At 42.0% G+C, this 15,844-nt stretch overlaps 1 protein-coding gene across 1 annotated transcript in view; it reads left to right on the forward strand.

Moving 5' to 3' along the window:
- Window positions 1-8,227, forward strand: part of SERPINC1 (serpin family C member 1) — a 17,192-nt gene extending 8,965 nt beyond the window's left edge. Inside the window, exons 5-7 of the mRNA XM_017529957.2 lie at window positions 930-1,320; window positions 4,103-4,167; window positions 7,686-8,227. Of these exons, the coding sequence (XP_017385446.1) occupies window positions 930-1,320; window positions 4,103-4,167; window positions 7,686-7,862 (633 nt within the window). The 3' untranslated portion in view covers window positions 7,863-8,227. The remainder of the gene's footprint in view (window positions 1-929; window positions 1,321-4,102; window positions 4,168-7,685) is intronic.
- The last annotated feature ends 7,617 nt before the right edge of the window (window positions 8,228-15,844 follow it).

A 15,844-nucleotide genomic window follows, 5' to 3' on the forward strand; every position in this document is an offset into this window, starting at 1 on the left:
TTTTAAAGATGGGGTTTCACCATGATGGCCAGGCTGGTCTTGAACTCCTGACCTCAGGTGATCCACCCACCTCAGCCTCCCAAAGTGCTAGGATTACAGGCGTGAGCCACCACACCCGGCTAAGCATCGCAGTTTTCAAAAGTGTGTCTTCTATCTCAGGGTCCCTCCCAGTTTGAAGAGGAAGTCAGTCAGGACGCATCCTCTGCTTGTTATCTATGTCTGTGTTTGGCAGAGCCTAGGACTTTTGAAGTTGGCCCTTAGAAAAGAGGTCTGGGGACTCACGCCTGTAATCCCAGCACTTTGAGAGGCCGAGGCAGGTAGATCACCTGAAGTCAGGAGTTCGAGACCAGCCTGGCCCACATGGCGAAACCCGTCTCTACAAATACAAAAATTAGCCGGGCATGGTGGCGGGTGCCTGTAATCCAAGCAACTTGGGAGCTGAGGTAGGAGAATTGCTTGAACCTGGTAGGTGGAGGTTGCAGTGAGCTGAGATTGTGCCATTGCACTGCAGCCTGGGCAACAAGAGCAAAACTCGGTCTCAAAAAAAAAAAAGAGAAAAGAAAAGGAAAAGAGGTTGGTGGAAGGCAGACAGCACAAGGCAATTAGATTTAAACTCAAGAAGAGATTTGCAGAGAGGCTTGTACATTGTTCTTGGTTTTGGTTTTTATTTTTCTGATTATAGAAGCAAATATGGCTGAAAATCTGGGGAAATACAGAAAAGGACACAGAGAAAAACCTACTCATAATTCCATCATTCTGACATAGTCATTATTAACCTTTTTGCGCATATCCCTCCAGTCTTTTTTCCTAATAATTATACTTATCTATTAATGTAATACTATAATATGAATGCCTTGTATCAATAAATATCCTCCTACAGATGTTCTTGTTGTCGCTTTGTGATTCTCTGACCTGGTGTTCTCTTCCAGGGCCTGTGGAAGTCAAAGTTCAGCCCTGAGAACACGAGGAAGGAACTGTTCTACAAGGCTGATGAAGAGTCATGTTCAGTGTCTATGATGTACCAGGAAGGCAAGTTCCGTTATCGGCGCGTGGCTGAAGGCACCCAGGTGCTTGAGTTGCCCTTCAAGGGTGATGACATCACCATGGTGCTCATCCTACCCAAGCCTGAGAAAAGCCTGGCCAAGGTGGAGCAGGAACTCACCCCAGAGGTGCTGCAGGAGTGGCTGGATGAGTTGGAGGAGACGATGCTTGTGGTCCACATGCCCCGCTTCCGCATTGAGGACGGCTTCAGTTTGAAGGAGCAGCTGCAAGACATGGGCCTTGTCGATCTCTTCAGCCCTGAAAAGTCCAAACTCCCAGGTTTGTCTAGGAAGGAGTTTCCTCCTCTCTCTACCCACAGGGTAGTCTGACCAAAGGTGGAGGAGTTGGAGAAAGCACAGAAAGGAGCAACAAGTCAGGACACCAGGATTCTGATCCCAGTTTCTACTGCTAACTTGTGGAAATCTCTTTTCCTTTTGAAGCCTCAGTTTCCTCTCCCGTAAAAGGGAAGTTTGTTCTTGGATCTCCATGGGCCCAGCCAGCACTGGTACCCTGTGGGTCTGTATCAGCTAGAGGAGACAGGACCAGGTGGTGAGGAATTTGAAAGGGCATTGGAATTCAAAGAGAAAGATAGTAAGAGCTGGGGAAATTTGGTTCCCATTAAACAGGTCTCACTCTGTCGCCCAGGCTGGATCTCAGCTCACTGCAAACTCCACCCCCAGGGTTCAAGTGACTGTAATACTGAGTACCTGGGATTACAGGCATCTCCCGTGGCACCCAGCTAATTTTTGTATTTGGTTTTTGTTTTTACTTTTGAAAAGGAGTCTTGCTCAGTCACCCAGGCTGGAGTGCAGTGGTGAGATCTCGGCTCGCTGCAACCTCTGCCTCCTGGGTTCAAGCTATTCTTATGTCTCAGCCTCCTGAGTAGCTGAGATTACAAGCACCTGCCACCGCGCCTGGCTAATTTTTGTATTTTTAGTAGAGACGGGTTTTCTCATGTTGGTCAGGTTGGCCTCAAACTCCTGACCTCAGGTGATCCACCTGCCTTAGCCTCCCAAAGTGCTGGGATTACAGGCATGAGCCACCGTGCTCGGCCTCTTTAAAAGATATTTTAATGTGGATCACCAGGTCAAGAGTTAGAGACCAGCCTGGCCAACATGGTGAAACCCCATCTCTACTAAGAACGCAAAAATTAGCCGGGCGAGATGGTGCGTGCCTGTAATCCCAGCTACTCAGGAGGCTGAGGCAGGAGAATCGCTTGAACCCGGGAGGCAGAGGTTGCAGTGAGCCAAGATTGTACCACTGCACTTCAGACTGGACGACAGAGCAAGACTCTGTCTTGGAAAAAAAAAAAAAAAGGTATTTTAACGCTTATTTAGCAATAGGGTCTCACTCTGTCATTCAGACTGGAGTTCAGTGGTGTGATCACAGTACGCTACAGCGTTGACCTCCTGGATTCAGGCAATCCTCCCAGCTCTACCTCCCAAGAGGCTAGGACTACAGGCATGCACCACTGTACCTAGCTAAATTTTTTATTTTTTTATAGAGACAGTTTCACTATGTTGCTCAGGCTGGTCTCGAACTTGTGGGCTCAAATGATCCTCCCACCTCGGCTTCCCTAAGTGCTGGGATTACAAGTGTGAGCCACCGTGGCCTGCCAAATTCTTTAAAAGATATATATATATATATATATTTTTTTTTAGGCAGAGCACGGTGGCTCACACCTGTAATCCCAGCACTTTGGGAGGCCAAGGCGGGCGGATCATGAGGTCAGGAGTTCGAGAACAGCCTGGCCAGCATAGTGAAACCCCCGTCTCTACTAAAGATACAAAAAATTAGCAGGGCCTGGTGGCACGCACATGTAATCCCAGCGATTTGGGAGGTTGAGGCAGGAGAATTGCTTGAACCCAGGAGGCAGAGGTTGCAGTGAGCCGAGATCACGCCATTGCACTCTAGCCTGGGTGACTGGGCGAGACTCTGTCTCAGTGAGATTTTTGAGACAGAATATATAAATACATAAATAAATAATAAGTTTATGACATTAAGTAATTGGATTTATCTTTATTGGGCTGTCTTTTTTTTTCTTTTTTTAAATGTGGTATATATACACCATGGAATTTTTTTTTTTAAATGTATTGGGCTGTCTTTAAGCTAGTTTTAAAAACTAAAAATGTTGCCAGACTGGAAAGAAAGATGTTTCTTCTAGATGGAATGAGTTTTTTCTTTAAGAACAGAGTCTTGACCTTTCCCTCTCCCACAAAGAGCTGAAGCCTGAGACTGAATTCTCAGGAGCCACAGTGAACTACTTTATATTATTATTATTATTGCTGAGACAGCGTTTTGCTCTTGTTGTCCAGGCTGGAGTGCAGTGGAGCGATCTTGGCTCACTGCAACGTCCGCCTCCCAGATTCAAGTGATTCCCCTGCCTCAGTCTCCCAAGTAGCTGGGATTACAGACATGTGCCATCACACCTGGCTAATTTTTGTATTTTTATAGTAGAGACAGGGTTTCACCATATTAGTCAGACTGGTTTGGAACTCTTGACCTCAGGTGATCTGTCCACCTTGGCCTTCCAAAGTGCTGGGATTACAGGTGTGAGCCACTGCACCTGGCCCCAAAGTATTTTATTATTTTAACACATTTTCACTGTGAGGGTATGATTAGGTGACAATTTAGGATTTCTTCTTACATTTCAAAAAGCTCCAAAAGATCTCTTTTTTGTTTTTTTTGAGATGGAGTTTTGCTCTTGTTGCCCAGGCTGGAGTGCAATGGCGAGATCTTGGCTCTACTGCAACTTCCACCTCCCAGGTTCAAATGATTATCCCACCTCAGCCTCCCGAATAGCTGGGATTACAGGCGTGCACCACCACACCCGGCTAATTTTTGTATTTTTAGTAGATATGGGGTTTCTCCATGTTGGTCAGCCTGGTCTGGAGCTCCCGATGTCAGGTGATCCGCCTGCCTCAGCCTCCTAAAGTGCTATGATTACAGATGTAAGCCACCGCGTCCAGCTGAGGATCTCTTAATTCAAATTGAATTCCCATCTGTTGGTTGACGGCAACTTTCTGCTGTCTCACAAAGCCTTCTCTGGTCTTCCTTCCAGGTATTGTTGCAGAAAGCCGGGACGACCTCTATGTCTCAGATGCATTCCATAAGGCATTTCTTGAGGTGAGTACACCTCCCCCACTCTCTCTTCCTATGCTACTTTTCTGCCACTTGATTATTCAGGATTTCATATGATTTATAACTCTGGAGTTCTTGCTCCGCTAACTCTTAGGGTACAGACAGGAGATGCATGAATAACAGGAGACACATGTGGAAAAGGCCTGTTTCCAGTGTTAATGCATGCAAAAGGCCTCCACAAGGCCTGCTATAATACAGCCCTCCCCAAAACCCTCATGGTGTGATTGTTCTGCCTTCCCTCCCGCTACCACTTCTGTAGCAGGTCAAGTGGGAACACAAACATATAGGGAGGGTGGTACAAGAAAATAGGCCAGCAAAGGCCACCAAGAAGGAAATTACAGGATGAGGAGGAGAACCAGTAGAGTATGGGGTTGCAGAAACCTTGGGAGAAGTTTTAAGACAATGGAAAGCATCAGGCTGGGCGCAGTGGCTCATGCTTGTAATCCCAACACTTTGGGAGGCTGAGGCAGGCAGATCACGAGGTCAGAAGATGGAGACCATCCTGGCTAACACAGTGAAACCCTGTCTCCACTAAAAATACAAAAAATTAGCCGGCCGTGGTAACACACACTTGTAGTCCCAGCTGCTTGGGAAGCTGAGGTAGGAGAATTGCTTGTACCTGGGAGACGGAGGTTGCAGTGAGCTGAGATGGCACCACTATACTCCAGCCTCGGCAACAGAGCCAGACTCTACCTCAAAAAAAAAAAAAAAAAAAGACTAAACTCAGCTCAGAGGAACAAAAAAAAAAAAAAAAAAAGGAAAGCATCTAGTAAGAAGACTCCAGGGGGCCGGGCATGGTGGTTCATGCCTGTAATCCCAGCACCTTGGGAAGCTGAGATGGATCACTTGAGTGCAGGAGTTCACAACCATCCTGGGCAACATAGTAAGACCCTATCTCTACCAAAAAATTTTAAAATAATAATTAAAAAAAAGACTGGAGACTGCCATGGTTTACCTTTCCCTAAGGACAGAATAGCGTAGGCACATACCTAATTGTGATGGATGAAGAGCAAATGGAAGGTAAGAAAGGGAAGCTGGTATGTGTGCATCAGTGTCTTAAAATGTGCTCAGACAACTAGAGCACTAGACTACACTGCAGGAAACGAAACAGTGGTCAAATAAACACATATCCTCTCGTGGGAGATGAACAGTACACACTGGCATGCTGAGGTCTGAGAAGTCTCACAGTAAAGAGAACGGTTGAATATCATTTAACCTCGTGTTCCCCCAAGAACCTTTGTTAGAGTAAGAGCTGTGTACAGCCTGTGGAACTTCTGGTTCTCAAGCAAACACTAACCTATGGACCAACAGCAGTAGTCATCTAGGGAGCTTTGTCTTTGGAGATTCTGGGATGGGCCCTGATAATCTGTGTAAGTACTAAGCTCCTCAGGGGATTCTTATGCACAGTGACATTTGGGAACCACTGGTATAGACTATTCTTTGCGGGAGCCAGGCTGTGAGGGAAATGAGATGGGCCAGTGGTAGAAAAGTTCCTAGAATTGAAGACATCAAAAAGAAAGAAGGTTGTAGTTAAAGAGAAATGTTTTAGAGCATGGTGCTAGTAAATACAGATCCAGGGCCCAAGCTTAGTGTGAAATGCCTGGTTCAGAGGAAAGTGGAATTTTAACGGGAGTGAGGAAATGTGACAGCTTGAAAGAACACAAGGTTATAGTCTGAGAAAAGGATGCTATTAATATAATTTCAAAGATAGAGCAGTTCAGAGATGGCAAGTCCAAGGTGTAGCCATGGACATGTTTGCTTAAGTGGAATGAAGGTAATGCTCATCGGGTTTGATGAAATGAAAGAAATGGGAGGTTAGGTGTTGAACAGGTCTCCTATGGAGATTTTTTTTTTTCTTCCTTTTCACTGAGATGGAGTCTTGTTCTGTCACCCAGGCTGGAGTGCAGTGGCATGATCTCAGCTCATTGCAACCTCTGCCTCCTAGGTTCAAGCGGTCCTCTCAACCTCGGCCTTCCAAGTAGCTGGGACTACAGGCACCTGCCACCATGCTCAGCTAATTTTTATATTTTTAGTAAAGAAGGGGTTTCACCATGTTGGCCAGGCTAGTCTCGAACTCCTGACCTCCAGTGATCCACCCGACTCAGCCTCCCAAAGTGCTGGGATTACAGGTGTGAGCCACCAAACCCGACCTACTGAGATACTTTGTCTCAAATGATAGCATGAGTTGGGGTGGACAGAAAGGCTAAGTGCAAAAATCATCAGTATGGGGATATAATCTATAGGACAATGGACGTCAATGATCTTTAAGACACTAGCAAGAATAGAGGTATTGAGGTCAGAACAAGGGATTTTACAAGAGTGCTGTATTACTGGTTTTGGAAGTTAAGATGACACTGCCCACACTCTTTTTCATATGGATTTTTGGAAGAAAGAACACTTAGGAAGACCACAAGGGAAATTGAGTCCTCAGGCTTTTAACTCTTATTGAATATCCTCTTGTAAGGACTGCAATTAGAAGTGGTCAACTCAGACCTCCTTGAGGGGTTTGAGTTACTATTAGGAAGAAGCAGAGGTCTGGATTCATTTTATCCACCTAAGCCCACTACATAATGAGGTTAAGATTCTTCTGTGGTTCTTAGAACAAAGCCATTTTCTTTGAAAACATTGGGAACCCTTAATAAACAGGACCCAACTAATTGTAGATTTGAGAAGCAATTAAAAACAAGAACCTGATCTGAATAAAAGGATCCTCTTCATGCAAACACTCTAGTCTGCTAATAAATTTAGTCCTAGAATGTGCATGAAATAGATAATATGGGAGACAGAGGGTAGGGAAGGGAGGAACAAAGGAAGGGGAAGGAAGAGCAAGAGTCAAGGAGACATCATTAACCAGCTCCACAAAACTCAGGGAGCCGGTTAATCACGTGCTTTCATTAAGCCCAGAAACAGAGTTTTAGTGATATTCTGGGTCCTGAGGCAAAAGTCTCTGAAGATGTTTCCCTCTAGACCTAAGGCTTATCAGCCATGTTCAAATACCATTGTTTCAGTTTATTCCTCCAAGAAAAAGGCATCTCGTCCAGCCAGAGAACCCACCTCTTTTCACAGGCCGTAGGTCCTGAGTGGCTCTTTGGAGTGGCTATATCTTGAATCTTGATGCTCCAAGAGTGAAACTGTTTCAACTATGCAGTTCAGATCTTGAGCCAAAAATCTTTCGGCAGCTAGCACCAAAAATCCACTGTAAAACCATTTACAATGGTACCAGCCAGAAATGTGATGACCTGTGTACATTCAGATTTCTGGGTTACCTGAATGGAACTCTTATTACCTAGCACAAGGCTTGGACAAACACAAGTATCTTACATTCTCTGCAGGAAAGAATGAGTAGAAGTAGGATTCTGGAGGGAATTCAACCTGACCCAAATGTACTTTTTACTGGAAAACAAAAGCATTTTGAGGAATTGCTGTGTCTCTGTATGATTTACCTGCCAATAATGAACTGCAGAGTGGCTAATGTAGCAGTTTTATTTCCATGTGACCTGCAGGTAAATGAAGAAGGCAGTGAAGCAGCTGCAAGTACCGCCGTTGGGATTTCTGGCCGTTCGCTAAACCCCAATAGGGTGACCTTCAAGGCCAACAGGCCCTTCCTGGTTTTTATAAGAGAAGTTCCTCTGAATGCTATTATCTTCATGGGCAGAGTAGCCAATCCTTGTGTTAACTAAAGTGTTCTTATTCTTTGCACCTCTTCCTATTTTGGGTTGTGAATAGAAGTAAAAATAAATACAACTACTCCCATCTCACATTATAAATGGACTCTGCATCTGAAATGAAGACAAAGAAAGGGGGAAACATGCTATTAGGACATTAGGTAAAATGATGCTTTCAGTTGTTCTTTACCCAGTAACCACATCTGGGCCAAAAAAATGAGAGAGAGCAATGAAAAATGGTAGATAGCCAGAAAGGGAAAGGAGAGTGAATTCTCAGTATTTTCATCACACTAAAAAATATCCAAAAATTTAAACACATTAGTTTCTATATACAGAAAAGACAGATTCAAATCTGCGTATTAAACCATTTAATTCTCAAACCACTCACATGCATAATGTTCTTTTACACAGTGTTAAAATAAAGAGGAAAATGCATTTTTATACAATTTCAAGTATACATTAATAGACTTTTCAGATTACTAACCAAGTTGCTAAGATTTCATTCACATTGTTCTTAAAGCTGTTCAACGAGAAAGCTTTTGCTAAACTGCTTTAAATATGTTTATATAAACCCATATTTTCACTCTTTCTTTGAATCTCCCTCCCCCAACCCGAGTCTCTGCCCACCCTCCTGCCCTCCCCTCTTCCTCGACATGACTGGGCTCCTGGGGCTCTAGGGGACATGCAACCCCACCAAGAACTATTGGCTTGTCATCAGGGGAAGGACAGAATCTTACAGGAGGAGAGACTGAGAACACCTGTCAAATGAAGGGAGAACAAATCTGATACTTAGAAATGACAAAAATCAGGACCATATCTTAGAGTCTTTGTATTTTCACTTGATTTTTAATTTTAAAAATTTCGGCCTCCCACAAAACACCACCAAAGTTTCTGACAAATTGGTAGCAGAAAAAATCATCTTAGGTAGTTTTTCCCCAGTGAAACTTGCAAAATCAGGGCAGGTATTTAGAACTCAATTTGGTGGTTCTTTTTCCCTTTGGCATGGAGTGAGGGGCCGCTTAAAATTGGATATTACTTGTGTGTTTACATTAAGAAATTTGGTTAATTTCACAGGGTCTGGCAAGAGTTCTCCCTCTTTAAGTCTCCTCCTGAAGTAATCTGGCTTCAGGGCCAGGAATAGCCACTCTCCTTAGGAATTAAAGTGCATTTTTTTTTCAGTAAAGGGAAAGAGGGGGAGGTGGTGGTTTACACTTAAGTGATAATGATTAAAGTAGGGTGGGGTGAGAGAAAATCCTATTCCTACATATAGTTATTTATAATTAAGGTCATAACAAAACTGATGTTCTTGGGAAATAAGATGCACAAAGCCAGTCTAGCACCCTCAGTGGTGCAAGAGCACTATCCTGGTTCACTGACTTTTCTGAGGCATCTTTATTATTAATGGAGTAACTGCTTCAGATGAAAGACACAAATCTCAAACATTAATTTTTTAAAGGGAAAAAACAGACTGGTAGGTTCTTACAGCTAAAAATACTCTATTTCATTCCCTTTCAGGGATAACATTTTAGAAACTGATTGTCTGTTTTAATATGAATCTTCCTTGATTAGCAAGTTGTAAAAAAAGTTAGATAAATTTGTTGCTTACAAATATTATGGTAGCCTTTAAAAACTTAGGAAGAGGTGGGCATAGTTGATCCTTGCTATCAATCAATATCAACTGAGAGGAAGTGAAATTTTCCTAGGATATCATTATTTGATCGCTACCACCAGAATCTTATTTTCTGGCTAGTTTTCTTTAACTGCTTTACAATTTCTTCTGGGGTTAAAAACCCAAGAGTTTCCCATACAGAAGTAAATGCTACATTAACAGCTATATAAAAATGTGATGGGCTCAAGATGAGAAGGGGATCTTGTCCTGGATTCTGGCCTCTGAGTCCAGTGTGATCTGCTTTTCACAGTGACCAGTGGGAAGGCACAGTGCCAGGGACAGTTAGATGGGGACAGCTGTCACCCATCATATAAGCACCATAGAGAACAGCTGGACAGATTTCTTTCAGACTATGTCCATCTGAAGAAAATCAAATTTCTGCTACATTGACTTTTCTATCTTTGAACCCTCAGCCTTTTCTTCTCCTTTCAGAGGCAGAGCAGAGTGGGTCCCATTCAGAAATTATGAGGAGCCTAGAAACCTAAATGCTCTTCCAACGTACTCATTTAGAATGAAATGCCAAAAATAGAGAGTTCTAGGCCGAGCACAGTGGCTTACGCCTATAACTTTGTGAGGCCTAGGTGGGAGGATCACTTGAGCCCAGGAGCTTGAGACCAGTCTGGGCAACATAGTGAGACTCTGTCTCTAAAAAAAAAAAAAAAAAAGAAAATTTAGCTGGGTGTGGTGGTACATGCCTGTAGCTCCAGCTACTCAGGAGGCTGAGGCAGGAGGATACAGTGCAGGAGGTGGAGGCTACAGTGAGCCATAACTGCACCACTGCACTCCAGCCTGGGTGACAATCAAGACCCTGTCTCAAAAAAAAAAAATAAAAATAAAAAAGTTCTAACTTTAAGGTTTCTTAAAGGGAAGGAAGCCATTGGTTCCTGATTAAAGTGGTAGTTCCATCTATGTTCCACTATCAGATCACAAAATAATGCTATGGGCTAAAACTGTGAACAGCAATCATAGCAGATGAAAAATTAATGGACTGAGAACACATTTCTTTTGCCTATAGTTTGGGAATGCTTTTCTTTTGTTGAGGGAGCTGGGTGGTGAAACTGTACTCAAACTAATGTTTGTTTTGCTGTTTCAGAAAGGATTTCCTAGAGGTTTAAGAGAAATCAGCAAGCTAACCCATGAGGCAGAAGAACTTGCCCAAACTTCACAGTGCTGACAGGGAATTCCCATTAGAGAATTTGTTTCATTCCTTGCTTAAAATATAGTACAAGTTTATGTATTTATCCTTTATCATTACTTCCCCACTCTCCTCTATTCTCCCCACATAAAATCTTAAAATCCAGTGCAGTATAATTTGCATAAAGTTCAACAATGTTTCACAGTACTCCACAAAGTTCTTCAGTATGAAACCCTAAGGGGGCTACTCTCTTTGGAGTCTAAAAGGCTATTGCTTTTCTATTCCACCCAGTAAACAGGAAGCCTTCAACACATTTCCTAAGGCATAGGAGGCATTTTCTCTGACACTGAAGCATTTACATGCTAAGCAAACAGCTAGGCCTCAGTGCTACTTTAATGAAATTTCACAGCATGATGCTAATTCAGTCCTCTGCACTAACCAACTTTCTCCTTGACCTACTTTTTCTCCTTGCACATATCACCTACTGAAGTTCAAATTACCAGTTACTTATAGGCAATATATAAATGAAACTTTCTGTGGTATCCAGAATACTCTCAGAAGAGAGACTGCTACATTTGAACTTGCTCTTAAATACAAATTTTCTTCATGAGTTAGAAGTCACTTGGTAGCTAGTTTGAAAGTGGTTCTCACTTTTTTTAGGGTAATAAAGCAATTCTCCCATGTGTGAGGTTGCCATGGGCAAGTAACAAACCCATTAAAACACCTTTACTACCTGGGATGAGAAGAATGAATCTGGAACCTCATTGGGGAGTTACTTGGTTAGGTCTCTGACATCCCAGAACAAAGATTCTAAAATGACTGATTTCACATTTCATATATTATTCAGAAATATTTAAGCCTTAGCTAGTTCATTTCATTCACAAAAAACAAGAAAAGTGAAAGTCAACTGACAGTGAAATCCCACTCAGAAGACAGGCTAAGAGACAAATAGTAAAATATATCACCATCAACGCATGCAGGATCCTTCCTTTTCTCCATTAACAATGCTACCTGTTTATTTTACAAATAGAAATTGCTGTAGTCAGTTTGGGCTCTTTTAATAAATTCAAGTGCTGTATTTCTGCTAATTGAGAAATCTCCACTGAAATTACATATGCAAAGGAAAGAGGATTCTAGAGAAGGAACTTTGAAAATTTGTTTTGCTTACTTATGTGTACTTTGTATTTGGTATAGAGAGGAAACTGGATGGATGACAGTATCTCCCTCCAGAATTACTCTAAGGACAAATGGATGATCCGTTTTACTACCTAAGCCTTGGCCCACTGTACACTTTGAACTAAGGGCCATGCATGGAATATCAATAAAGATAATTTCAGGTCAAAGAGAACCAGATTGAGGTTATCCTGCCTAAGACCATTAGAGATTACATAGGGAGTGATTTTCAACCTTGGCTGCATATTAAAATCACCTAAAGCCCAGGCACAACAGACCAATAAAACATAAATGTCTACAGAAGGTCCTATGCAATTCTAATGTGCAACCAATATGAAGAACTAGGTCAACAAGTCCTGTAATAGAAAGCACAAGGCCAGTGTTCATCCAAGCCAGAGAAACAAAAGGTAAAACTCCATGGCTTCCGTCCAGATTTATGGATTTAACATGCTGCCATGAAACTACCTAGGCATTTTTTCACTTTCTTTTAAAATAAATAACTGGCTGTAATAGGCAGCAACACCAACAGTAAACTACTGATTTAGGTAAGAAGGCTGCACCTTAAGTATGTGTTATAGCAAAAGATCAGGGGACAGTCCTAAAACAAAACTCTGGGCACAAGCAAAAGATAAGCCAGAAGGAAAAAATTTCCTAAGCAGGAATTAATTCCTGAGTCTAGGATGCATGGCTTATAGGCAGAGAGTTATGCTACAGGTAGGAAAAAAATAAATAGTCGTGGTGAAAAGATTCAAATAATTTTACCACTTCATCTCCTGATAAGAGTCTTACTGTATTGGGCAGAAATTACTGTATCAATTGTCATTTGTGAGTAATGTTTGTCTTATTATTTGGAATTTCACATTCTCTGTATCTCCACTTGCCCTATCCAAAGTCACCAGGAAAGTTAATATTTATCAGCTAGTACCTAAAATATGGGAGCCAACCTCTAAAAAGTCTGAAAATGGATCACTCTCTCATTTCACTTCTAACCAGAGAATCTCTGTTTAGACATTTAGATAATATAATCAGTGTATTAGGGCAAAAAGCATTTCCACAAGGTAGAAAGCATTCTAGGATATCAAAGCACCAACAGTTCCTCCTCAGCTGTAAGAAATATTCAAAAAGTGGGCAAGCTGACTTGGCTCAGTGCACCAAACAGAAAATAAGTTAAGTGCTACAACTGGATTTATAGATTAGGTGGTCTGCCTAGTGGCATATTACTAGTGAAACAACTTTCTGACACCTACAACATTCAGGTGAGGCCATCTTGACTATTATAATATTGACATTAAAAAAAAGACTATCTCTCTTTGGAGACATTAAAAGCAAAAGAGGACATTTGAAAATCCTTCATGGGCCAGGTGTGGTGACTGGCACCTGAATCCCACTTTGGGAGGCTGACGTGGTAGGATCGCTTGAGCCCAGACTTTTTTTTTTTTTTTTTTTTTGAGATGGAATCTAATCTTGTTGCTCAGGCTGGAGTGCAAAAGCGCAGTCTCAGCTCACTGCAACCTCTGTCTCCTGAGTTCAAGCCTCAGCCTCTGGAGTAGCTGGGATTACAGGGACCGGCCACCACACCCAGCTAATTTCTGGTTTCACCATGTTGGCCAGGCTGGTCTGAAACTCCTGACCTCAGGTGACCCACCCGCCTTGGCCTCCCAAAGTGCTGGGATTACAGGCATGAGCAACCATACTGGGCTGAGCCCAGATGTTTAAGATGAGACTGGAACAACATAGGGAGACTCCACCTCTATTAAAAAAAAAAAAATTAGCTGGTGTGGCACATGTCTGTGGTCCCAGCTACTACGGAGGCTGAGGCAGGAGGATCTCTTGACCTTGGGAGGCTGAGACTGAAGTAAACTGTGATAGAACCACTGTACTCCAGCCTGGGTGACAGAGTGAAACCCTGTTTCTTAAAAAAAAAAAAAAAATCCACCATGCATATCTCCATATACGATTGGCAGAAGGCTCTTTATCAGGAAAATATGGATAATATGTCATTTATAAAAGTGGACTGCAAATAGCAATTAAAAAGAAGCTGGGGCTGGGCGCAGTGGCTCACACTTGTAATCCCAGTACTTTGGGAGGCCGAGGCGGGCAGATCATTTGAGGTCAGGAGTTTGAGACTAACCTGACGAATATGGTGAGACCCTATCTCTACTAAAAATACAAAATTAGCTGGGTGTGGTAGCACATGCCTGTAACCCCAGCTACTCAAGAGGCTGAGGCAGGAGAATCACTTGAACCAGGGAGGTGGAGGTTGCAGTGAGCCGAGATCGCACCATTGCACTCTAGCCTAGGCAACAAGGGCAAAACTCCGTCTCAAAAAAAAAGAAGCTGGGATTCAAACAAATATTTCACATCATTAAAAGGAGTTAGGTGTTTTAGTCTTTAAAAACACACTTGGCCTCCACTGGCTACTCCTGCCAAACAGAAGCTAGTGGATAAAAGCACTAAACTGGGTGAAGTTTGTGGGAGAGAGAAAAACACCCCACTAAACCCAAGTGTTCTGATATTGTTTGATTTGGGCAACAAAACCAAACATTAATATCTGAACATGACAAGAATTTCAGATACTGCAGCCTCTGTATTTTGGGTCTGGCTTTCCTTTGCTTGCTACAGAAAGCTATACTCTTTTCTTCAGCCAAATGCTCAGAGGTAGAGGGGCTGAAGTGAGTATAGAAAAGAATGGGGTAGACAGTGGCTGAGGAATCCAGCTTCCTGCCCAAGGGGCTACAGAGCAATCTTGAATATGCTCAGTCTCTAGTGGGAGGTAGGATATTCTACACTGACTTTTTTATGTCTTCATGAAATATCTTTTTCTCACATACGCACAAAAACTTACATATACATAGCTGGCAACTCACAGCAATATTGCAATTCACGATAGTATACCTATCCCAAAAGCTACTTTCAACCTAAGTTTTATATTAATCCCTAACCCTATTCAGGTAGATGGCAAGCCAAATTTATTTTTTTGAGGTCCCTCCTTTTGCCAGGTTTTAAAACATACATTTCACTTTTACACCTACATCTTTTTTCTCTAAAGAAAAGCTGCACTAAGTGGGTGCATTGTGTTACAACATCTTTATAAATAGAAAGTGCAAGAAATAATTTTCTTAGCCAAAATACAAAGTAACAAAAAGCTCTCATAGCCTACTATGCCAATAATTTGATTTTTAGAATTAATGAAACAGCTAACAAAATGCTTCTGTGCTACCAAGGTCACAGTGGATGAGTAAATATATTTATAAACATACATTTATGAAAAAATAGCCAAACTTACACAAGTTATTTGCATGAACTATCTTTAGTATACCACTCTGGGTTCAATGCACATGCATATACAATTGAATTATATTAGTGTTATTTTTATTATGCCAGTTTTCCAAAAAGAAAACAGACTTTTTTTTTTTTTTAAATTCAAGTTACATGATTTAAAATTATTTTTGTAAAAATATTAGAAATGCCATATACATTCTAAATATTTCTGCTATCTGACTGATAGCTATTCTAGAGGTGGACTTCAGTCACACTTTTAGTGACCCCTGTTTTAGCATCTTGGCCTCCAGAGGAAACACATTTTAAGTTATGTTCCCTGCACTGCAATTCTTTTTTTCAGCGGTTCTTAAAGAACCACAATAGTTAGGATTCTATTACTTTATAGGAAACTCAGTGGATCATCTTCAAATATGTCATAAACATCTGCCTCAGATGTGACTAAAAGCAGAAATCTAAACCTTAAGGAATTTCTGCTCACTCAGGTTGTTGCAGCAGCTTGAAATGGTTTAGACTTGTGTGTTGAAAATAAGTAATACATATTTGGTCAGTCTATAAGATTCCCTTTTTTCAGGCTTTGTTCTTGCTTGCAATTTAAGACCACATTTATGAATTATTTAAATCAGGCCGGGCGCGGTGGCTCAAGCCTGTAATCCCAGCACTTTGGGAGGCCGAGGCGGGTGGATCACGAGGTCAAGAGATCGAGACCATCCTGGTCAACATGGTGAAACCCCGTCTCTA

This window comes from Cebus imitator, unplaced genomic scaffold (genome assembly GCF_001604975.1).
Source record: "Cebus imitator isolate Cc_AM_T3 unplaced genomic scaffold, Cebus_imitator-1.0 Scaffold62, whole genome shotgun sequence".
Lineage (NCBI taxonomy): Eukaryota > Metazoa > Chordata > Mammalia > Primates > Cebidae > Cebus > Cebus imitator.